The sequence below is a fragment of the Malus domestica genome, chromosome 05 (assembly GCF_042453785.1).
Source record: "Malus domestica chromosome 05, GDT2T_hap1".
Classification (NCBI taxonomy): Eukaryota; Viridiplantae; Streptophyta; class Magnoliopsida; order Rosales; family Rosaceae; genus Malus; species Malus domestica.
Genome location: NC_091665.1, coordinates 42,993,204 through 43,018,493, shown reverse-complemented (window position 1 = coordinate 43,018,493; position 25,290 = coordinate 42,993,204). Strand labels below are relative to the sequence as shown.

Below are 25,290 nucleotides of genomic sequence, written 5' to 3'. Positions count from 1 at the left end.
GCCATCGTCGGTTGCTTGTGCCCCAAGAGACTTCTATAAATAATGGGAATGATTGAGTATTTCAACCTAAAGAGGTCTGGCTTGAAACTGGAAAGGGCATGATGGTAAAGACAGCTTGCAGGACAAAGTATGATGAGAGTGCTACTGCATTAGTGTGGGGAACCTTCCGCCACCCTTTGCATGGAGGAACAACCCAGTGTCTAGCTTTAGCTCCGCATCGAACATTTACATATGATTTTGATGTGTGATGTATATATTTCTATAAGATCGAAGCATGCATTAGTGGTGGTGACCCACTTGGCCAAAATACAAAAACTCCGGTGGAAATTAAGTGGACTTTCCATCTAATTAACATCCCATCGATGTGGGACTCAAAGCCCCAGAGCACCATCATTTGGTCAAGCTTGCAGGTATCTTGTGGTTCATTAGACAGTTTTGTGGATTAGCAAGCCACCTAAACCATATGATCGTTTGAGACAATTACGTGCGCTAATCTAGGACAATAGTGTGTGTGCATAATTATTAAGGAATTCATTTGTAATTAGATTTTCAATCAAAATGGTTAGAAAGTAAATATGTATCCTCATTCCTCAGCCAATCAACATATACACTGTTTAATGGTATTATTCTACGATCCCATTAAACAATGCTGATACTTTAAAATGTGTGTGATGAATACGCACTCTTTTACTCATATATATTCTAAATTCACATAAATTCTTGATGCAATATAAAAATTGTCAATGATCCATAAAATGAAAGTTTAGACCACATTATGGTATTGAGACTTTGTGTCTTAGAAAGTGTATGTGGACAAAGTAATGATGGATTCACAAAAGTGTAGTTAATTTGCAAAATATTCCTATTTCTATATTAGAAACTTCGGTAGCTGCACTACTAGGGTAGCTTTCACACTCATATTATTCAATTAGACTACGTTAGATCAGGTGAAACCAAAATACATAGAGTTACATACTTCTGTGAGAAGTATCGTAAGAATAATGTGATCGAATTTCCTTTTAAGTTTTTGTCCAACACTTAAACTTTAGTGGGAATAAAGACTGAAAGAGAGAAGGGGACCAATGTAGAAGATGGGGTTGGACTAACCAAGAAAGGAAGTTGAAAATTCTTTTTGTCATGGCAAAGGGTTGCTTTAGAGCAAAGGTTTGACGTAGACCATTATCAAAATGAAGGAGTTGTGAAAATAGCGTGGAGAAGGGGGTACTTCTAAGGAAGGAAGGGTGGAAGGAAGGGGTTACAATTGCACTGCATGCCATCAGTCATCACCAATCTAATTATTAAATGCCTCACACACAACTGCCCATTGTCTCATATCTGCACCTATATTTCCTCGCATTGGTCTACTTGTCCTCTTCTAGCTGGCTCCTTCATATACCTGTCGTAAGGCTTGTAACAGAATGTTTATAAAATAAAATTAACATAATGTATTTGGTAGGGAATTATATTAGAAATTTCTAAGATTACATGAGCTTCGTCTTGTATTTCTCTTATTAATTATGGAAAGTGATTTTCATACCCTATTTTTAGCTTCTTGCACACATTTGTTCAATTTGTTCTCAATTTTCGTTTAATTTATCTAATTTAATGATCATAAATAAAGAAAAGTGTGTGAGAAATTAAAAAGAGTGTGTGAAAATCACTTCTCATTAGTTATATAATGAGATTATATATTTAATTAAAACCATATTTCAAACGAATTTCATCCTTTACAATTGGATTCATATGATAAGTGATGTATGATAAACCCAATTTTACGATCAAAGAGTCTTTTGATTGAGGTCCAATCAATACAGTAATTTTTTTGTTTAACCCAACATTTATGGGGTTACAATTTAAACCTAATTTGTGCATTCATTTCTTATTGTATGATTATTTTGAAAACATTGATATTATGCAATTATTTACCTATGATAATGATATTAAAATAATTTTTTAAATCATATATAATACAATTATATGTATATGAAAAATAAAACATCTTCATTTACATAAAAGAGATACGAAATAATTCTACGTATGAAAAATATCACTATCTACATTCAATAAAGATACCAAAACAATTATATACCTAATGCAAATTTCAAGACATGTAGAAGCAAAAGGAATATATATTACCTATAGTTAAGGTTATCACCAATTCACCATGACAAATTTCAATACAAACTATGCCTCCATATAAGGTAGAATAACACGGGCAAAAAGAAAAAGAAAAAAGAGTTGAAGAAGATGAATAAGAACTTAGCATGAAAGTGACAATTAACAAAAAGTGCCAATCAAATATAAGTTTTGCCGTTTGAAATCATAATAATTAATATATAGGTGTTGCCCAAATCATGTTTGAATCCATTTTTAAACTTAGGGGCAGGCTGGAACTGAAAAATAAAAATATTTGTTTGCATCTTACACAAAAGGAAGGTTGTCCTAGGTTGTATAATAGTCAAAGGATTTACATCAAAAGTGATTTTTTTGGAGGAGGAGTTACCTAAAACTTGCTTAAGGAATTGGTTTTAAATCTAATTGTCTATTTTTCAAATGATATTTATGACCATGCTGTGAGTAAAGTGGGAAGAATACTTCTTCAATGTTGCTTTTCTTTCAGCAGCGAAGCATAATTCTTATAAAAGAGTATTGTTGTTGCTAAGGTTATTATCTTATTAATTATCATTAGATCAATAAATTTTGAGATATTTTCAAAATTTTAATGAATTTGGATTGCTAATGAATTCTGACTCTGAGTTATCGTTTGATTTATCTATTTAATTACTATGTCACGATGCGAGCTTCACCATGTTCCCGAAATCGCAAGTTTGTATGAAAAGCCAGAACTAAATTAAATGCAGGAATGACTAATGAAATGAGGCACGAGCTAGGAGGACCAGCGTGTGTTAAGAAGATGATCGTCTTTCCTCTGTCAATTATGTCCATTGAAAGAGGAGGAGAAGGAGGGGGGTAGGGGGCTGCATCTGCATCCTCAAAAAACTGGATTTGTTGGGGATACAGACAAGGAGACAATATAAGAGACTGAACCCGAAACCAAGCCCACTGGGCTAAGTTGGCGTCTAGGACCCCACTACATCTGTAGAGATTGCAATTGCAAGAGGTCTGTCAACGATGTCAGTAATTTCTTACACAAGCAGACTAGACACCATCACATGCAGCTTGTAAAGCTAATTTCACCCGACACTAATTTCAGCCCTAGAGGATCAGCTTTCTGCAGAATTTGATCCCTGTCCAGGCTGAATTTACATGTTGCCTAAACACTCTATCTTAATTACTCGACGCCCTAAAATCAAAATAGTTGTGTTTTGATTTTCTAGACAAGTTACCCCTTATAAAAGATATAAAACAGGTTTTATGCCATTTAATTTATTCCATTTATTGCCTTTCCAATATTGACCTAGAACTAATTGTGATTTATATTCTGGTCTTGTAATCTGCAGTGAAACGGTGGTACTACATTATACATGTTGATGTGATAACACAAATCAATAGTCTAATGTTTTATTTTTCCATGAGATAGTCTGACATGTTATATTGTTACATTATTAACGAAAATTATAGAATGTATTACTGCTTGGTGCTCCACAACTGTAGTCTTCTTTATTCGTATTGTTATAAGTATCATATAGTTGAAATCATATCACATGGTTGTTCTTTGATATATTGACATTTGGATCATCGATACCAAGGCCCTCTTCACCAAACAATGTTCAATCCAGACAAATTAACATGGATTTAATCATATTTTATAAATTACATGACGTGGTTGTTGATGATTGGATTAAGTGTTAACAATATTATTTTCAATTGGTGATATATCACATGATTTGTAAATGAGTTTAAAAAGTTGGTCTACCTAGCATTACTCTATTAAAAAAAAACATCCTGGTGCTTAGGTTGTTATATCCTATATTATCGTTCAATAAATACTTTTTGAAATGTTTTAATTTTTTTTTTTTTGTTAATTTTGGATTGCTAATGAATTCTAAGTCAAGGTTATGGTTCGATTTATCTCTTTAATTACCATACCACGATGCCGATGCGACCATGTTCCGATATCGCTAGCTTGTATGAAAAACCAGAACTAAATTAAATGCAGGAATGAGAGGCAGGAGCTAGGCGAACCAGCATGTGTTAAGAAGCTGATCATCTTTGTCAATTGAGGGGGGCCTGCATCCCCCCAAAAATTGGATTTCTTAGGGATAGACAAGTAGACAATAATAGAGACTGAACCTGAAACCAAGCCCACCGGACTAATTTGGCATCTAGGACCCCACTTCTGTAGAGGTTGCAATTGCAGAGGTCTGTCAATGACATGCCTTAGTAATTTCTTACAAAAGTAAACTGTAGACACCATCACATGCAGCTTGGAACCCTAATTTCAACGACACAAATTTCAGCCCTAGAGGATCAGCTTTCAGCAGAATTTGATCCCTGTCCAGGTTAATTTACAACATGCTGCCTAGTACACTCCCTTTCTTAATTACTGAACTCCCTAAAATCTAATTGTGTTTTGAATTTCTGGACAAGTTACCCCTTATAAAAGATACAAAACAGGTTTCTATGTCATTTTGGTTTCTTCCCTTTATTGCCCTACCAATATCGACCTAGAACTAATTTTGATGTATAATCTGACCTCGTAATCTGCAATAAAACGTTGGTACTACATTATACATGTTGATATGGTAACACAAATCAATCGTCTAAATGTTTTGTTTTTCTACAAGATAGTCTGACATGTTATATTGTTAAATTATTAAAGAAATTATTGAATGTAGTATGGCTTTGTGCTCCACAACCATGGTCTTATTTCTTCATAATGTTATAAATTTAAATATGCAATGAGGCTACAATCATCACATCATTGAAATCATATCACACGGTTGTTCTTTGATATATTGATATATTAGATCATCGATATAAGGCACATGCTCTCATCACCAAACGATGTTCAATCCAGACAACATGTAAACATGCATGCATGCAATATACAAACTCAGGACCACCAAGCATATGTTGGCATCGTCACTTGCCTAGTTACTTTTCAGTACATGTACATGGCATGGATATCATAATGAAGGCTTCCAAGTTCCATCTTGGAGGCAAGTTTAGATCGTGATCAGTACTTGCGGATCAGCCAATATAAATTGGGACCAGCAGCACTACCACCACAGAAAACCACAATATATTACCTTATTTCATAAAATCCTATCTTCATTAGGAAAAACACGCTCATATTAATTAATCTAGTTTTCTTGCTACTAATTTGCCAATTCTAAACCCACAAACCCTTGCAAAAAGGACCCAATTAAAAGAACGGAGTATATATTGTCCCAAAAACGAATGCACGTATATATAAATGTGAGACAAGGCCGAATTTCATCCTACGCATGAATTATGTAATGTCACTCAAATTCCAAAAACCTAAGCCAAAACCTAGAACTCAGAGAAAATTTGCGAAGTAGCCAAATGTGGAATATGTTAAAGAGTTTTAGTAAATTCTTTTAACCACTTGAAAGTTTCACATTGTTGGAGGGGACTCAACTGGATATATCTGAATCTTAAAAAAGCTAATTTTCCAAATTCCCCTTAGACATTTTATTGTATGCCCGCATAAAATAAGAAATTAGCAAGTCTGTTTTCCATCTGAATTTCGCTCTCACCAGATTTTGAATTCATATTATCAAGGGGAGAGCTGGCAAGGATAGATCATGAATTGGCAGCTTTTGAAGGAGTGCGCTACCAGTTGTCTACCACTAAGTCTAGAATATCATATCTATATACTGAATATTATTACTGTGACAACAACATAATTTCATCAGATGATTAGCTAGCTAGTTTAACAAAAATTTACAAGGTAACAAGTCCTTATAAACGTATTTTCAAACTAAGTTAATCATCTAAATCTGCATATACATGCACGCATAAGTCAAAGAATCTCCACTGATATCTCATAGGTAGATATCCTATGGCTTGTCCGTTTCAATAAATACATTAATTCATTCACCTTGTCTTAGTTATTCCCATGTGAAACCTTCATCACGTACGTGCATAATGAATCTCCACCACCATCTCTCTCTCTCTCTCTCTCTCTCTCTCTCTCTCTCTCTCTCTCTCTCTCTCTCTCTCTCTCTCTCTCTCTCTCTCTCTCTCTCTCTCTCTCCCTCCCTCTCCCCAAGCTAGTAGTACTATAAATTGGGAGAATAAACAGTTCCCTACAGCCAGCATACTATTGTCCAAGGGCATAAATCTCACGTACCTTCAAATCCATATATTTGTTGTCTCCCATAGAATAATTTCAAGATATGAAAACTGTGGCTTTGGCTCGAACCATCTACTATTCTTGAGGTTTACATTAGTTTCCACAAACACCTCACTCAATCTCAATGGTAGCCTAAATGCATGTTCACTTCACGCAACAACTGACAATAGCTGGCTACTGACATTAGTTGTTACGAGTCAGGAAAATGCGTGTTAGTAGCTAATTGCATGAGTTAAAGGGCATATCAATAGCTAATGAGGTTATTGGCCACAATTAGGCGTTTTACCCACCCCATACTCTGTACAGCTAACCTTAGTACGTAGCTTCGTGAAACATCATGTACAGACAGTATCATGTCATACTGTATATGTTCAGCTTTTAATGTGAATGGTTTGAAAATATCAGCATTCTTCTAAAAACATACTCAAATTTAAAACCAGTTAATGATGCTCCTGAACAATATCGTCAACTACAAAGTACAAATTAAGTTGAAACGTACATCATGTAAATGAAAAACCAACATATATATTACCCACACTGCAACAACAATCGTCTCCCATCTCTTGTATACCATTATACCAAGTTACCCCCTTTTTTCCCCTCCCCAAGAACAAAATAAGAATAAAAAAAATCAGTTCTTCTGATCATAGATAGTAAACCCACCAACCCCAACCTAGCTAATTATAACCAACACATATGGGAATTAGGAAACATTGTCATGCAGATATATACATACACCAAATAAACACACCAACTTACTGAACTAGAGAGGAAGCTGTTTGCACCAAAGGAGGGGGAGACTTCAGCTCTGTGTAGAAGATGATGATTACGATTATGATCATAACGATCGTTGATAGTACTCGAGGCAGTGAGACGAAGAAGATCCGAGGTTCCTCTCAGCGCAAATTAGGGGGCATTGTCAACCCTTGATTAATAAAACTTATCAAGAGGCTGATTCTCTTATTGCTGCTGACATGATCACTCCGATCCCAGCTCCTGCCATCTTCTTTCCAATACTGTACCCATGAACTTTCTTTTTCCAATTTTTTGTTTTTCGAGTTTTTTTGTTTTTTTTTTCCTTTAACTTTTCTAAAACCACACTCCAATTCACTAAAAACCAATAACCAACCAACTAAAAAAAACCCTAAAAATTACTCTAATTAAGGTAAAAGGAAGATTTGAGATCGAAAAATAAGGTTGAGGATGAAGTTGGGTTTTTGCTAGATCAGTGAAGAGACCGAGGACCCAAGATTTGCTGGATCATGCCAATTAGAACCGAGAGTCGATGAGTTCCAGTAAGGAGTAGGATCTGATAGCCCCATTTGCTCCGAGATCTGATTCTGGCAATTCATATTACCATTCACATTACTGCTACCATTGTTATTATTCCACTGTAACCTGTTTTGGCCATTATGATCTTCTACTTTCACGTCTTTCGCGGCACCACCAACCTCGCCGTTGTTTCCTGCCGCTATTTGAAGATCTTCGAAGGGTAGTAAGGACTGGAAGTACTGGTTTTGCTGATGAGGCCCTCTAGCTTGAATATCTTTGAAAGCACCGCCATTAATGAATTTAGAAGCAAGCACAGAAGCCATAGTTGGAACTGTGGTGGATGGGGAAGCACTAAACATGGAACTATAATTGGAAGGAAGTGATGAACTCGAAGCAGGATTAAACCGGTTTCGATAATTATCACTGGACATCATATTAGTACCTGAGGATGATGAAAACCCTAATCCCAGCTGAGCGTGATGATTCAACTGATGAAGATCAAACCCTGAAGCAGTATCCATAAAAGGGTTACTAGACAACCCATAAAACAGCGGATTGATTTGATCGATGTGGGATGGTTGTGAATTAGGGTTTGAATTATTATTAGCAGCAGCAGTAGTGCTAGGAACTGAAGAGGAAGAAGAAGTAGCTCCTCCATCCATGGCTGACGATGTTGAGGATGTTGAGCCGGGCCTCTTTACGCGCTTGTTCTTTCGGCAACCTCCACCGACCGGAACGTTGCGGAGGGTCCCACCTCGGGTCCAGTAGCGCTTGCAGGCCTTGCAAAAGTGCCTCGGCTGGGACAAGCTGTAGTTGTTGTAGTAACAGAACTTGGTGTTTGACGAATCGCAGCGAGGGCACTTTAGGGCTTGCTGTTGGAGCTGGAGTTGTTCTTGACCTGGTTTCTCCATTACCCGATTCGCCGGCGAAGACGTGGATGAAGACCTAACGTTATTGTTGTTGTTATTCAAGCCCTTTTGATGATGAATATCATCGATTTGAATGTCCTGCTGCAACTACAAATATCGAAAGGGAAGGAAGGGAAAGAAAGAAAGAGGGTTAAGACGGTGGTACTAGGTTAAAAATAACTACACAGGAGAAATATTCTGTTCCAAGAGCTAAGCAACAAAAGTTGTGTCATGGTTTGCCTAATAATTGAAATCTAGAGAGAGAGACAGAGAGAGAGAGAGAGAGAAGGGAACCTGTGGCCATTCGTTAGTAGTTGAAGAGATGAGTAGAGCCATCTTCTCATGATCACAGTTGCTCAACATGTTTTTCTCTTTGAGAAGGGAATCGTTGAAACAAAGAGTATGCGGACAAAGAGCAGGTGGCGACGTGAGTCTTTCTTGATGGAGTTGAAATATTATGACTATGAGAGAGAGAGAGAGAGAGAGAGAGAGAGAGAGAGAGGAGATCGAGAGGGAATGAATGTGTTGTCTGATTAATATTAGATGAGAATTAGTTTAAAAATTGCAATTAGTTAAGGGTTAATTACTTGGAATCTAATTTCACGTGATGGTTGTGGTGTAAAATCGGTTTTGATTATTATAATTGGAATTAAAAAATGGGAAAGAATATTGAGGACATTCGAAATCCGAGAAGCGGACAGGAAGGTAATGTGACATTAGAGATGAATCTTTGGGAGGTTCAAGAAGGAGAGAATTTTACTAATTAAGGAGTTGAAGCTAATCAAATTTAAATAACACATTCCTATGATTAACAACATACATTCCTTTAATTTGCATAGAGATAGCAGCAAGCAAACTAGATAAGAGTTGAGGGAATCCCTAGAGCCCCAATATTCGATGCAGTCTTCGCAGCAAATCCCACTTCCTCTTTTTCTTTTACTTTGTTTATTTAATGAAATTAATTGTACGCTATACTACATGTATGGCCCTCAACTCCCATGTATCAACATGTTACTTATCCCCATTTCGACAACAATGTAATCTAATAAGGGGAGTGCTATTATTTAGGAGGAAGGGGAAGAGTTTAGAGAGTTCGATACTATTACAATAATTTAGGGAAATGAGAAGTTTTGAATCCGGGACGTATGGGTAGCAACCCAACACCTCATTTACTAGGATATTGGACCACATGCAATAAGGGTAGTGTTATTCACACAATATTTTTACCTCCCACACACCCTTGTTATTTTTGTCTATTGATCTTCTTTAATTCATTCAATTAAACAGCTGAAAATTAAGAATGTATGTAAGAAGTAAAGTGTGTGCATAGGACCACCCTCTAATAATAATCCAAACTGAATTGTGTAACTGTTAATTTGGTGGGACATCATATATATTGTGGAAAATGATTTCTCTTTAAATATGTTAATGATCTTGTTATAGAAAGTGGCAAGTGGTACTTGTACTTTATATTAATTGCATTTTTTTTTCAGTTTATAGGTTTTTTTCATGAATAATTGTTGACTATAACTATATTCATGAATCCGTAAATTGCACTGTAAAATTCAACATAATCAGTTGACCATATATACAGTCTAACAACTCTAAATTGTGGAGGCATGTGTTGAACTAATGGTAGGTAGGGTAGGATATTATATGCAATAGAAAGGAGGATTATAATTGGGAATTGTTATTGGCATTCTAAAATTCTCAATCTATACTCCAAATTTTATATATTTAGAAAGAAAAATACATTTATGAGAAGTGTAGAATGAGATTTTTAGAGTGTCAATAACATTTACTTTATAATTAATAAGCACAACATATATATATATATATAGGAGGGAAGTATTCATTTGAAATAGGAATTGATATATATATATATATATATAGGAGGGAAGTATTCATTTGAAATAGGAATTGGTGAAAACTCCAAAAAGAAAGAGACAAGAGGGCACAATGTGGTGGTCTACATCCCAGAGACTACTGAAACACACAGAGGAAAGACCACCACGCTTTATTCTCGAGGGCTCTTGCTTTGCTGTTGCAGTTCTTGTTCCTCCTCCTCATCTCTCTCTCTCTCTCTCTCTCTCTCTCTCTCTCTCTCTCTCTCTCAATTTGGCAAAATATTACTGAGAAAAATAAAAATAGAAATAAAAAAAGCAAAGAAAAACCGTTAATGGTTTCACAAGGGAAGAGAAAGAGAGAGATGAAACTGTGGAAATCAAACCAAAGCTAGCATATAGAGAGCTGCAGTTTCTATCAAAAAAGAAAAAAAAAATAGGGAGCCGCAGAGAAACAGAAGTGAATTGCATGTGGAGGGCAGCTCATCGGCTCCGGAAAAGAAAAAGGCGTTCGAGGAGGGAACAAATGGATTTTGTAGTCTCCCAAGGGATCTTCTCCTCCTTCGCTACAACCCATCATTATTCTTCCTTCCCCCAGTGACCACTTCCATCTCTCTCTCTCTCTCTCTCTCTCTCTCTCTCTCTCTCTCTCTCTCTGTTGTACTGTTACTCTACTTGATTACACCTTTAATTGGAAATTAAAATAGGGCTCTCATTAAAATATTACTATCATGCATGTTGCTGCTCTTTACTAGATTGAGATCATGTATATTCTATCAGCAGGTGTAAGACTATTTGACTACAGATAATTAAAGTAGCTACTGCGGGAAAACAAATCTATACTATACTCTAAGCATGTTAGGGTGATTTAGATCCTACAACTACAACTTGGTTAATTTAATTGCAACACCCAATTTACTATATGTTAACCAAAATTGAAGCCACCCACCTCATGGACAATTGTTATCCAAAACATGGATATCATCTTTAATCTACTTTGGTTTGTGTTTGTTAATAGTTTTTTCGGTTTGAATTATGACGATGATGCTGGTAGCTGTACCTCATGGACAATTGGACTATACTGGAGGTCCACTGATCATAGTCCTGGTGGGCACCCATATGGATATATTGGTGGTCAATTGTAAATCAATATGAATACTCTCTAATATATTTATAGTAATGGTATACTTGGATACTTATATATATATATATTTATATAAGAAATTGTTTCTTGTAAAACTCGAGTAAGAGTATCCTACCACGTCATTCTTATGACACTTTTCATAAAATTGTAGGACAATTTGTATTTGATATTAGTTAACTCTAGTGGCGGAGTTAGAATGTTATAATAATTGGGTCATAATTTTGGTAAAAAAACTTCATGGGATCATTTTGTCGATCGAGCTTCTGGTGAATATCCATCAAGTTATGCCGCATTCTATTGATTTTTGTCGAGGCCAATCGAGTGAGGCTTTTTATCGAACACATCTACAAATAATTATACATGGAGTTGCACAAAAGAAGTAACAGCTTGTAATTCAATGTTGCACAAAAGAAGCAACACCTTGTAATTCAATGTTTTTTTTATTCATTCTTTTAGTTTGCCGCAATTATGTAAAAGTATCATAGACAAATACACAGATAAATATACATTAAGTTTATCAAGCTATGAGAGTCATAAGTAGCTAACTAATGACCACATTTGTCTCCGCCACTAGTTATAAGTTTATAACTCCATTTTGATATTTTCCGGTAAGTTGCGCTACTTAACTAACCCTATCTAACCAAATTTATCTCCTACAACAATGTGTATAAATTTTATTTCCATGATTTCTTACATGTAAAAGTGATACACAGTAAACAAAAGAAATATGCAGTTGTGAGTGTGAGGGAAAGCAAGATGACAGGAATGGAGACTGGTTTTAGTAGTCAAAGTAGGGATAGACGTGGAGGTGATCAGGCTGGGTCCTACTTACCCACACCAATTGTCACAGACCAGTAATGAGGCAATGACCACACCCAGCAGGCCACACCCCCACCACCATCGGACAACACAAGAGATTCCAATTTGAAAGAACATGAAAGAAACCCAACACGCACGTTAAAGCCAGGGCCGGGCCCTGTAGCCCAAGTAGGCGCCCGTTTAGGACCCCACTTCAGAAGGGTCTCAAAAAAATTTATATCTTGTAATTAACATATAAATACAAAAAAATAAGTAAGAAATATCATAATTCATTTGTTACTGCAATGGAAATGTTGGCTTTATTTTTCTTTGGGATGTTGAGTTCAAAACATGAAGCCAATTCATCTGTCCAACTCTCAATTCATCTGTCCAAATGCATATAAAGTTATAAAACCCAAGTCTCTTTGCAATCTTTTTTTCTTTTAACTTCTCATTCCCTCCATTTCTATCAAATGTTTAAACCAACTTCACATTCTCTTCATTTCTTTTGAATGTTTAAACCAACTATCATATGGTCTTAAAGATTGTACTTTAAGGTAATCAAAACTTTGAATTATATATTTTTCTTTTCAATAACTTTTTATTCAATGGATAATTTTAATATTCAATTCGTTAGTGTGATGTTGATTTTAGAAGAAAAAAAAACACAAGAGAAACAATTGGCGTTGAATTTATTATACTTGTCAATCAAGTTTTATTGTTATTTACTCTCTTGATCATCAAGTTTTATTATTCTTCATTCTCAATCTTAAACTCTTGACTGCAAACATTTAGTACATTTATGTATAAAAACGTTAATCGTGTAATGTTTAAATAATGTTTGTATATTTATCTTCTTTTGATATTAATTTTTAATGATATTTGATATGAAAATATAACTTTTTATATATTTAGAAATTTTTTTTTATACAAATCAATATACAAAGAATCGGAGATCAGAGAATTTTAGGGTCCCACTTCAAAGGCTCGCCTAGGGCCTCCAAATTCTCAGGACCGGCCCTGGTTAAAGCGTTAGAGAGAAAGAAGCCTCCTGTTTCTGTTTCAGTTGAGAGAGAGAGAGAGAGAGAGAGAGAGAGAGAGAGAGAGATTACGGGGACCAGCTGAGCATCAAATCCAAGCCAACTATATTTATCACAGGCTGACCACCATTGCACCCCATACAATTTTGCAACTCGACAGCCAAAGGTCTCACTCTCCATTTCCATCGTCTTGCATTGGATTTTCTCTCTATTTAGTTAATTTATTAAACCATTTATATGAGCACCCATTTCGATTGAGGCTATGCCTCAAAAACTTAATTATGAAAGAGATGGTATATATTAGGGTTTCAAGAGTCGGAATTTTTTGAAACAGATTCTAATATCATATTAGACAACCATTAAATTCAGCTAAAAAGCTTATTAGAGAATGCATAAGAACATATGTCAAGCTATGATAGATAGCTATCTCGACTTATAACCCAAAATATATATATATATATATGTATGTATGTATGTATGTATATTTTCTTTCTATTTTCCGTATGATTCTAGACTTATTAATTTGACTGGTTGCTTCGATTTTTGTTGTCCGAATACGGAAAGGGGTGCTGGATCGAATCAATGGCCTACTTTTGGAATTTAATCTTTGATCTTGAAATATACCATACATAGAATCTATACATCCAGATAATGATGCGGAAGGAAGAATGCTAATGGAGTTTTTCTAGAACTACATATTCCATTTGGCGACTGCAGATATATCCATCATGTACCTGCAGCTGTACTGATATTAATGTGTGATTCAATGACAAAGAGGCCACTGTTTTACACAGAAGTCAGAAGATTAGGTCATCTCCATAGACATGGACTCGCGTGGAACAACTACAAAAACACAAGATGATGACCGACGACCCAGGTAGGGCTAGCTAGGGCATATTCTGATGGGAGATCGATGACCTAATCACATCATAATCCCATTTCCACTAACTGATAAAATAGATGAATGCCAAACTTAATTAGTAATCAACTCAAGCAACATGTGATTCTAAAGATGCAGTAGTCAACTTACGTACTATGCTGCCTAATAAAGTGATTCTGGGATTTAAAAGGTATTAGTTCCAATTAAGACGTTGGTTTCAAGCATATAATCCCATTCAGCTCGATTTTAAGCATCAGTCTGTGGATTTGATCAAAACCATTGTACTTCACATCACCTTAATTATTTTTGCTTCAATGTGTGGCATTAATTTATATTATTATTAAAATGGAAGTTTGACGAGGAAATTCAAACTTAAGCGTAAAGGGATATTCTATACTCTAATATTTATGATACATTCAAATTTGAGAAAAGGGGATATATATACTTTGCTTTAATGAATTAATCTAACTCACGGATGCTCATTAGAATATTTAACCATTAAAAATGGTATACAGCTCACAAGAATGAAGAGGATTAGAGAGTCTAATACCATTATTATAATGTTATAATTATATTGTTTAGGATTAAGCTGGGCTGGAAGGACTAATTGCTATATATCTAGAAGTTTCAAGTGCCGCCGGTCCCGTGGGGCCTTCAGAATGTTGGGGATTAATAAGGACAATAATCAAATTGGGTGTGCCCTGACACTATTTGATTTAATTGCTAATCTATTCATGAGAGAGAGAGAGAGAGTCCACTTGTTTCACGTATATTGGTAGACTGATCAAATCCAACGATGTATTAATAGACATGGATTAGGGCAGCGATGTTGATGGAGGTTTCTTCCACTTTGTGAAAATGTAATTTAGTTTTTTTTTTATATTATTATTACAAAGAATAGTATTAGTTGGTTAAATTGTTAAATATTATGAGGGAGGGAGATTTGGTTAAATTGTTAAATGTTATGAGGAAGGAGAATTGATGGTGATCGAACATGAATCCGGATGCATATGTAGAGAAATATAATTTAGTTGATGATTATACTTTAGTATTAATGTTGGATAAAAAATTGTTAATTAAGAGCATAATGGTAGTGAGAACCGTCAATCACTCATTCTATGTAACAAGCTGTCAACAGATCATGCTCTTCATCTTTTATATATATACATATAGAGAGAGAGAGAGAGAGAGAGAGAGAGAGAGAGAGAGAGAGAGGAGCATGCACAATAATTAATGATCATCGAGGGATTTGTAAATCATAAATTATCATGCCTTCATAATTATATGTATGGTTTGGTAATCTTACATTGATATGATTACGTTGGTCGATCTTGAATTCTTTTGTCCATTAACAAATGAAAAACATTTATTTTTAGGTTAATCTTATTAACTGTAATAATATAAACCTCTTCGTCAATTGGACCTTAGTGCTGGTTAATCATATATATTAATGGAACATATATGTTGTTCGAACTTGAAATCTTTTACAAAATTAAAAAGAGAAATACGGCTAGATTGAAAGTCTATGGGTTATTTAACCTACCTTTCACCATCATTATTGTGGAGCAAAAAATAATCCCAAAAATTCTAGAGGCGATACGTGGACTTTTATTCAAAAAAGACAAGATTGCCCTCAATAAATGAGCATGTTTCTTAGATGCTCCCTCGCGCATCTCACATCCTTGGATGACTCAGCAGCTGAACACAATTGCCTACAACTCACCTGCCATTGGCAAGGAATAAAATACAAGGATTTATTACCCTACCTTTAATACATTCTCATGTGAAGATTGACTCCAATCAAGTAAGTAATCATAATTTAATTCAATTAGGATAATTACCCTATTATCTCAAGATATTATTTCCTATTTAATATCTTGAGAATAATTAGAGAATATTTCTCCATTAAACCCATATGGCAAGCCCTAGCTCTATAAATACACCATATTCTACCAATTTTGGAGAGATTTTTGCACCCCTAAAAAAACCCTAAACACTTTACTCTCTCAGATAAACTAATTTAGGCACCGGAGATCCGTTGACCTACCCCCCCACCTCGTGGGCGCGTGAGGCTTAGGTCTTTGATCAAATGTGTTGATTGTTTTGCAGGTGCATTTTCATCAAGACTGAAAACGGCGGAAATTTGCATCGACGATTATTACATTATGCACATGGTTCATTTTCATGGCCAACTCCCCACAACCACATGTATGTGGCTTGACTTTGTTCGGAATGGGCAAATGATTTGTGACAGGTGATTATGAGAGTGAGGGTGGTACTATTCCACTTCAAGGTGTCTCACCCCAAACCTTCCCTCATTTTCTCCTGATTAATTGGCATTTATCATATTTAACTAATATGTTGTGGAATGTGATTAGTGGATATGCATTGCATGGTGATAAGAAGTAATTATGATGAGAGAGAGGTAATTATGCCAAACATTGGCATTAGGTGTGATTAAACCCTCTCTTCAACCTTCGTGACATGAAAAGGTTGGACATTTGGTCGGGTATATATTTCCGTCAAATATTAAGAGAATCATCCTTTGTTCGGTATGAAATGCTATAATTTTTTTTTAACATTAAGTAAATTGAATAATAAAACCAGAAGTTATGGGTAAGTGGTAATTTAAGGTTTGCCTCTCCAACTCACTCTATTTCGAATTCAAACACTCATGTAAGTGTAGAATATTGTTTGTACTAAAAAAAAAAATTAGCTAAAAGAAAAAGCTAAAATGATTAATATGACAACTAAACAACTATTTACTGCAAACTCTTTCTTAGAAAGAAGTTTATAGCTGAGTTGGTTAAGAACACAATATTATCATTACTTATATAATATATTTGTATGTGTTGGTAGTTATAGTATTACTATTAAGCTATATGATCATTTTTGTATATGGTCAAGTCAAACAATATTATCATTACTTAACCCCCAATCACTCAAAGAAAAAGCCAATAATCAAGCCTTGTAATTAGTGGTTACTCTACTAGTGTAGTCCACATTGTGTGGTCCTCGACCTCTAAGTAGATGCAAATTCAATCTAAATTAAAACTCAAAATGAACTGATTTACTATTGCCAATCTTGTTGATAACTCTGAACTTATGTATATAAATCCAGCTTCTATAACCTCTTCTGTATGTATATATATTAAAAACATTTTAAACACCCGCAACATCTCGCATGCACTTTTGTACTATGCATGAAAATATATGATAATTTGGGCCCATTGTTAAACAAATATTTCCCAGTATATTAAGGGCTCAATAACTACTGGCTTCAATGTCGAGCAACTTTTGCCTAGTAAGAAGGGCTCAATGACTTCGGCCACCATTTGGTTGGACTACATGTAAGATTGTAAACCAAACAAAAATGGGCTAAAATTGCAGCCCAAACAAAAATGGGTCAAGGATCTAGATCCAAGATTGTAATTAAGTTAAGCTTCTTGGGCCTAGTGGGCTAGTTGTGTCCAAATTAGGGTTGAATTTGGCCGTCATAAATGCCGGATCTAAACTTTGGAGAGAAACTTACATGTATTCCAATACAACATCATGTCATTGACATTAACAATGCAATATCATGTGTTAATGCAAAAATGCACAAGATTGTATTGTTTGTTCGAAATGTCACACGATGTACCGAGAGCCACAGACAGAGAAGTCATTCTCAGTTTCTCATGCCATGCTATGCTATAGACGAGTCCAAAAACAAGAAAAAATAAAATTCAGGGAAAAAAGCTGTGATGGGATGTGTGAATCATGGTGCATTCATGCTGTGAGTTTGTCCGTCCCCTTTCTTCTAAGGGCTTTTCCTCCACCACTAAATTCTCTATCAAACTCAATTATTTAGGTCTACATTTATTAAGTTCACTAATTTTATTTCACACGGTAAGTGCCCCTTTATCACAGTGGTGAAAAGATGTGGAATCCTTACATGATGATGTGGGTTCAAACTTCGTTGGTGGCTAATCTAACATCTAATCTAATAAAATCTATCGTTTGACAAAAAAAATAAAATTTTATTTCACACGCTATACCCATCTTGTATTTGAACTCAATTGAACCAAATTTTCTTAATCGATAAGCAACTGTTAAGTTATGCGTTGCCTCATTTGGCAATTAAAATAAGGGATCATAGTTTGTTGGTGCAAGGCTCATCTTCTATTTGTTTGTTTAATGTTCATAATAAAAAACTACCAACTAGCTAGTACTATAATTTATTGGTATTCATCTTCACCGGTAAGTAAGAGGTCTCATGTTTGACTCACACATATTTGTGTGTTACATTTGATACCTAGTTTGCAGCTCGCCCATTGTGATGTCTAACCCAATCAATTAGAATATGCCATTCTCGTCATAGTACATTTGAATATGTTACACTAATTAATCCAAATCTAAGGGATTCGATTTGAAACCCACGGGTGCTCTATGTTGCACATGAACTTGCTCATGGGTTGGATCGTACAAATGGGGACCAACCCCTATTTATAAGTGACAATATATAGTACCATATGTGTCAAAGCATGATAATCACTGTTGCTACCTCATTGGACCATTTAGGGTTTTTTTTTCGCCTTTCACCCTTCACTTTCCAATAATTATAATACATTGTGAATGAAGGAGTCGTCACACTCTCTATGAAAAGGACTGGCAATATCTATATATGTATATATTCATATAGTTAAACCTAACCCTATGAATTATAACATATCTTTAATTTTTATAGGGTTTTAGGTTGAATAAAATTGAGGTTTCATCATAAAATCAGTTTGAGAGTAACTCAATTTACTTATAAGCCCACGCAAGATCCATATTCCATCAATGTGCGACTCATTCTTAACAAGCCCCCTCACATGTGTCGAATTTTCAAGCCCAATACGTAAACAACACAATGGGGTGACATGGAGCACATGTGGCCGTTTGACTTCACACGTGGGACAACCTGCTCTGAAACCGTGAAGAAAATTGAGGTTCTACTATAAAGTCAATTGGCAACATGAAAAGTAATCCAACTTACTTATAAACTCATGTAAAGTCATTTATTCTACCTATGTGAGACTCGTTCTAACATAAACTTGTAACGAATAGACAGATGTACAAATCAAATTCATTTTTACAAAAATTGAGTTGTTGATTAGGTTGATCCATGATTGGATTAGACATAAGCTCTGTGCTCTATATAAAAATTATATGGCGTAATAATCACACATGCATTAACGCGTTTCAGTGTCCTCCAGGCCATCTCAAATTACAAAAAAGTGTCCTTCGAAATAACCTAGCTGTAGCTGACCCCTAGCTGGTTTAGCCGAACCCAAATTTAGTCACTAAATTCGTGGCTGTACCTAATATAAGTAGTGATTAATAAAGGTTCGTCTAGAAGTAATTTTGAGAGGGCGCCCAACATCATTTAGGAGGAGAAACACATAAAAAGTGTTCCTTCATCCAAATGGTTTTATAGAAAAGTGCCTCTAAACGAGCACTAATTAAGTCTAAAATTGAGGTTAGATATTAATTAGTGAAGATGAGTTTGAACTGTGTTATGTTGTTGTAGTGTAAAAATCATATGTAGATGATGTGTTATTGGAGTAAATATTTCTAGGGTTTGGAGGTACCATTCACTATTATACTTTGTGCTCACAAAGTAACAAATGGAACTTGTGGTCCTCTCTCTCTCACACACACACGCTTCTCTTCCTTTTTCTACACCTTTGCTGTTTGATCAATGTTTTCATTTTAGCCTGCTTCTCCTTTGAATTTAACATCTTCCTTCTCCTCTCATTTCTTTGCTTCTCCTTTCGTCGGAAAAATATGGAATCAGGCAGAGGTCATGGAAAGAGGATCTTGGTGAAATACGAGGAAGAGGAAGAGGAGGAGGAGGAAGAAGAAGAAAGTAGGAGTGGGACACCATCTATAGTGGATGGTGAGGATGAGAGGAGAGATACAGTGATGATGATGAATAGTACTGCTCCTCCTCCTACAGGGAGAAGATCTGGTGCAGGAGGGTCTACAGCAGGGCCATGTTGTAAGGTAGATTGTTGCAATGCTGACTTGAGTGATTTAAAGCAATACTACCGCCGCCACAAGGTCTGTGACGTTCATGCCAAGGCTCCGGCGGTGTTCATGGGTGGAATCCGGCAGCGCTTTTGCCAGCAGTGTAGCAGGTAACAATTTTAGAACCGTTTTTTCAACTACCACAGTTTTGCAAATAATAACTCTTCCATTAAACATTTAGACAACCTTCAAACATTTTTATCTATGGAGTTCTTCTCTCATGTGATAATGATCAAGAAAATAAATAAATAAAGTGCCCTCTTTCAGAGAGCTCTTTTGCTGGGAAATGCAGGGTTTACCTTTTCCCTTAAAGTTTTTTCAAAAGAAAAGGTTCCCAGGTAGTTTAAGTTTATAGTATGAATTAAACTTGCAAGAACCCCACACCTACAGTTTCATGCCATATCTTATGGAGAGAATTCCATATTAGTGAGTATGCCTAGCTAAACGGTTTTCTTAATTGTTGCCTAATTACTATTCATGTAGACACATAATTTTTGTTAATTTCATGCACTTAGAAATTATATATATATATGACGCAGCACGAAGCAGGAGAGATACAGCCGTAAACCCTCAAAAAACAAGAATTTTGGAGTCCATCAGAGTTTGAGAGAAAGTCGAAAAGTAGTTGTGTTTAGACTTTAATTGATAATTGATAATCACATTGAAACAGTCAAAAGGCTTAAATAAACGGGTTACAACCCCTAAAACAACTCAAAGGACTCTCGACATTAAAATGACAATAATTCAACATTAATCGGACGACAACCCAAATGTTCGATCTTTATAACATAAATTAAAACTACGTTTTGGAGGCTGAAACAATCTCGGATGGCCAAAATCCATTGTATGTTTGAACCATGGCATCGTTCCCTTTTTGAAAATGTATCATAGGCCTAAATTGGAACTCGAACGCCAAAGTTGCAAATTCTCATTGCATCCTTTTGCCTTCCGACGGTCCATTTCCTCTTCAATCATTTCGGCCTTTTGTTCTACATCAACATAAATTGTAGATACACACATACAAATTTTTCTAAAGAATGATTAACTGCCCTTTTTAAGAAAAATGCGAATTGTCGTTGATTTTGTTGATTCTTTAACTCTATAGTTTATTTAGAGTTGTCAATATGTCCCTAATAAACTTGACTGTGCATTTAAAAAAGTGCATTCAAGTGCATGGTAGGAAAGACACTAGAGTCATGAGTCGAATAATGAATGAATGGTGGTGCATTGACAGGTTTCACAGCCTATCGGAGTTTGATGACCGTAAAAGGAGTTGTCGCCGGCGATTAGCTGGACACAATGAGCGGCGTCGGAAGACCTCCCTACAATAACATGGACATGGAGGCGGCATTTCTAATTAATTTAGTACTTGTTTGGATGTGTTTTTTAAATAACTGAAAGCGCTTTTGTTGAAAATGTTTTTAGAACTAATCCTTAGTAAAAATGCAAGTAAATTCTGAAAAGCACTTAAAGTGCTTCCTGGAAGAAGTACATAATTAGTGCTTATTGCAGAAAACATTTTAAGTGCTTTTAGAACCAAAAAATATTTTCTTTAAAAGTACTTTTAACCATTTTAAAAACACATCCAAACGAGCTCTTATTAGTTTCCATCTAGCATACGATAAGCTCCCTATCTTCTGTCAACCCTCGGCCTTCCCCCCCCCCAGTGTGCATTAATTAAGGAAGATTGACTTACTTTTAACCATTTTAAAAACACATTCAAACGAGCCCTTATTAGTTTCTACTAAGCATACGATAAGCTCCCTATCTTCTGTCAACCCTCGGCCTTCATTATACGTATGCACCACTGAAACTCCCACACCCCACCCCCCGGGCCCCCCGGTATGCATTAATTAAGGAATATTGGCTTCTTTGCTAGCACAATTTTGAACCTTGAAATTGTGCTTCATGATTCTTGGCTGTGATTTGAAACAACCCTACCACTTGATCTGTTCAGTTGGTAACGATAATTCTTGTTTTCTTCACATGCTTTAATTTGTCACTAACTTTTATCATACATTATCATGGTATTTTGTCCTAAGATCTTTCTTATTATTATGTTATGAATAACATGTACGTGAAATGAACCGTCACAGTGTTCGTTAATATTACCAATCTAATTATGTTTAGCATGTATTTTACTTGTTGATACCAATATAGCCACAAATATGAACACATTCACTCATATTACAGCATATATATATACATCATCACATTTCGGGTGTGACGGGACGGGGAGGGCTATCAAATTTACCATATGAATTAGCCATGTCCAGACCTTTCTCTCTAATCTTTCAAAAAATTGTAATATCAAGAACAGAAAAACACCAACGAAAACTTCTTGGCTGCTTTGTTAGAAAAACTTCTATTTCAGCTGACAGAAATTACAATAAAACATGTGAAATCCTTGATACAAACTTTTCAACAATCATTACAAAAAAAATCTCACAACAAACCACTCCAATCTCTGATATTTTCTTGTAGAAAAAATGTTCGAGCTCCTTAAATCGAGAAAACAATGCATAGTAACACCCTTGGAGTTCATCTGAGTGAAAGAATTTTCTCTTGCTGAATGCGGTTTAAAAGTTGCCAAACAGGTTGGAAGCATTTGGTTATTGTAGAGAAATGCTTAGTCGCGCTTGATGCCTAATAGTTTTATGGCCAACTCCCAGGTGACGATTGCTGCTGCATTAGCAGGAAAAGCCCGAACAATAGTAGGACCCAAGCCAATATAGCATCCTTTCAATCCAGCCCTTCTGTAAATCTACAGAGGAAAAAAGAACAAAGGCCAATTTAAACATTTTCCGGGGGATTGGGAGAGAGAGAGAGAGAGAGAGAGAGAGAGAGAGAGAGAGAGAGAGAGAGAGAGAGAGAGAAAGGGGTGTCCTTACCAAGCTCAAGATTTGAAATGGATTTCTTGTTGCGTTCTTATCTGGAGTCGTCTGAATTATGGTTTTTGCCACGTCCAAGGGTAGAACAGCCAACCAAAACTGGACATAGGGTGAGAACATCAGAATTTATAAGTCTAGTGGAATAAGAATGTGAGCTTGTGTACTAGAGAACGTTAAATTGTGAAGATGCATACTGCTATACCACCAAGGCCACCACTAGCAATCCCAACTCCCACGTCAATCAAGTTTCTGTGGTCAGTTGAAGCAGATTTCAATTGTAAATGCATGTGATAGCGGACATACTCATAAATGCTGAAGAAGACCGCATTTCCAATACATTCTCTTAACAATGTCGTAAAACCTCCTCGAAATATTCCTCTAACCTGAAAAGCATTCAATCACCTAAAATGATCATAAAAAGTTATGCTTGCCATTGTCGCCAGAAATAACAGTATTTTCTTACCCCATCATTTTTCACAGTTGTAAGGACACAATCAAGAGGATTGCCATATCTTCTAGACATTGGGACCACAGAGTCTGTGCCTTGAATTTGCATCCTACACTGGAAAAAAGCAGTGCAATAAGTATACCGTGAGAAGCAACGGAACAATCTAAAAACCATCCAATTCCTCATACCTTCACCAGCTCCGAGGGGCATAATATAAAACTGATGACTGATCCACTAAAAGCTGCAGATGGAATTATGACCTTCGGCTGTGGACCTGCACCTTGGGCACTTCCCTTCAAGTGTCATTGCAATTCAGAAGAACGTCACATAAGAACCATAACAGATATACAATATCTTTATAGAAGTCGTATCAATAAAGTCACTAAACCGGTTCGCTATTATGCATCTAACAGAAGCCATTATCCAGATCATTACAAAATAAAATAAACAAAGATTGTCCACTTTATTTTCGTTGAAACCTGCAGTGACTGTTTGATCTGGGAATACATGCCGAAAACAACTGAACTCTCAAAAGCCATCCCCACAAAAGATGATGTCGCCCCTCTGTAAAGTCCTTTAATCTGTTAAGGACCCAATATCAGTCAGCTCTCCTGGAAAAGATGATGCGGAAACTCAAATTCTATAACATTGGCACCCTTTCCGAAAGAAAAATGGTTCTAGATCGTTACATTAGAGATATTCAGCTAGATAAAGTTCAGAATCATACGCCTTCAGTCCTTAGTATCCTTGCAGTGCAATGCAAACTATTCCTGTACGTAATCCCGTGTGCTGAAGTGTTGTGTTTTTGCATCTTAACCTAATTCAACATTCAGAGACAACCTTAACGGGAAGCACAATTGACACATAAAGAGAAATTGTCCATACATTTTAACAGTTCACAAAAGATAATCTTAGAGGTAAACAATATCCTGAAATCATCAACTACAGATGTGACAAGACGACGAATGGATCGAAAGATTACAGCTTGGCCAAGGTAAATTTACAGAATATCAAGCTAATAAGAAAACAGGGCAACAATGTATACCTAAAGGAAAATTAAGCTCTGTAAGTTGCTACTAAAACCAAGTTTAGTATATCATCTAAATTTTGATTCTTTCCACTAATATGATACTAATCCAAACATTTTCCGATCAAAATTTAAACTACCCAGATTCCAAAAACTAAACTTTGGCATTGTTTAACACATTTTACTTCCAAATTCTATCAAATTTTCAAGCAACACCCATTAAAGTAAACCTCACCAGCATTAAACCCACTGAAAGTTGACAAAATCAAAGAGATGTGATTTTACCTTGACGGTGTCAAAGGGATGGCCGATTCCAACGGTGGCCACGCCGGCGATCAAGCCCGCAACGTACTCCTTGTAACCGGAGCTGTCCGCCATTTCTCTCTCTTTCTCTCTGTGCGAATTGGCTTGTGTTATTTCTGGGATTGTTGAAATAGCTAAGACCAGAGAGGCGGCGGCGCGAGAGACGAGAGGCGAGTCTCTGGGTCAGGACCGCCGCATACAAAATTTTATTGGGCTGTTTTGGGAAAATCGCAAATATTGTGCGATTGGTTTTGGTAAGTGCGATGTGACACAAGACCCACTGTCCGACGTATCGATTGGTATGCAAACGGGATGGGATAAAACGGAATGAGACGGGACGGGACGGGAGGGAATGGAGAGGGATAAAAAATGTCCTTGGATGGAAACAAGGAGGAAGAAGA

At 36.0% G+C, this 25,290-nt stretch overlaps 3 protein-coding genes across 5 annotated transcripts; 1 reads left to right on the top strand and 2 right to left on the bottom strand.

Moving 5' to 3' along the window:
* Positions 1–6,712: 6,712 nt before the first annotated feature.
* On the bottom strand, positions 6,713–9,273 carry LOC103434818 (dof zinc finger protein DOF1.4-like). Its single transcript, XM_008373171.4, has 2 exons — positions 8,758–9,273; positions 6,713–8,571 (listed from the first exon to the last, which is right to left on the bottom strand). The coding sequence occupies exons 1-2, from the start codon at positions 8,824–8,826 to the stop codon at positions 7,504–7,506; spliced, it is 1,137 nt and encodes a 378-aa protein (XP_008371393.3). The 5' UTR covers positions 8,827–9,273; the 3' UTR covers positions 6,713–7,503.
* Positions 9,274–19,779: 10,506 nt separating this feature from the next.
* On the top strand, positions 19,780–22,356 carry LOC103434819 (squamosa promoter-binding-like protein 3). The gene is made up of 2 exons (XM_008373173.4): positions 19,780–20,330; positions 21,455–22,356. The coding sequence occupies exons 1-2, from the start codon at positions 19,978–19,980 to the stop codon at positions 21,549–21,551; spliced, it is 450 nt and encodes a 149-aa protein (XP_008371395.2). The 5' UTR covers positions 19,780–19,977; the 3' UTR covers positions 21,552–22,356.
* A 210-nt stretch (positions 22,357–22,566) lies between these two features.
* Positions 22,567–25,180, bottom strand: LOC103434820 (mitochondrial arginine transporter BAC1). Of its 3 annotated transcripts, none has more exons than XM_008373174.4 (8): positions 24,872–25,180; positions 24,287–24,376; positions 24,039–24,140; positions 23,748–23,852; positions 23,575–23,673; positions 23,306–23,494; positions 23,112–23,210; positions 22,567–22,984 (listed from the first exon to the last, which is right to left on the bottom strand). In XM_008373174.4, exons 1-8 carry the CDS (start codon positions 24,962–24,964, stop codon positions 22,850–22,852), a joined length of 912 nt encoding a protein of 303 aa, XP_008371396.2. In that variant the 5' UTR covers positions 24,965–25,180; the 3' UTR covers positions 22,567–22,849. The 3 variants fall into 3 exon arrangements, with proteins under 3 accessions (XP_008371396.2, XP_008371397.1, XP_028959008.1); XM_008373175.4 differs by having other exon boundaries at positions 23,314–23,494; positions 24,872–25,163; XM_029103175.2 differs by lacking the exon at positions 24,287–24,376 and having other exon boundaries at positions 24,872–25,163.
* Positions 25,181–25,290: the final 110 nt, after the last annotated feature.

What these genes read in the sequence shown, in the direction of transcription:
- LOC103434818 (XM_008373171.4), bottom strand. Translation starts at nt 8,826, where the DNA reads ATGTTGAGCAACTGTGATCATGAGAAGATGGCTCTACTCATCTCTTCA. An exon ending in CTACTAACGAATGGCCACAG is followed by an intron (nt 8,572 to 8,757) that starts GTTCCCTTCTCT and finishes CGATATTTGTAG; the next exon opens with TTGCAGCAGGACATTCAAAT.
- LOC103434819 (XM_008373173.4), top strand. Translation starts at nt 19,978, where the DNA reads ATGGAATCAGGCAGAGGTCATGGAAAGAGGATCTTGGTGAAATACGAG. An exon ending in TTTTGCCAGCAGTGTAGCAG is followed by an intron (nt 20,331 to 21,454) that starts GTAACAATTTTA and finishes GTGCATTGACAG; the next exon opens with GTTTCACAGCCTATCGGAGT.
- LOC103434820 (XM_008373174.4), bottom strand. Translation starts at nt 24,964, where the DNA reads ATGGCGGACAGCTCCGGTTACAAGGAGTACGTTGCGGGCTTGATCGCC. An exon ending in ATCCCTTTGACACCGTCAAG is followed by an intron (nt 24,377 to 24,871) that starts GTAAAATCACAT and finishes ATGTTGAATTAG; the next exon opens with GTTAAGATGCAAAAACACAA. An exon ending in GCCCCTCGGAGCTGGTGAAG is followed by an intron (nt 23,674 to 23,747) that starts GTATGAGGAATT and finishes GCTTTTTTCCAG; the next exon opens with TGTAGGATGCAAATTCAAGG.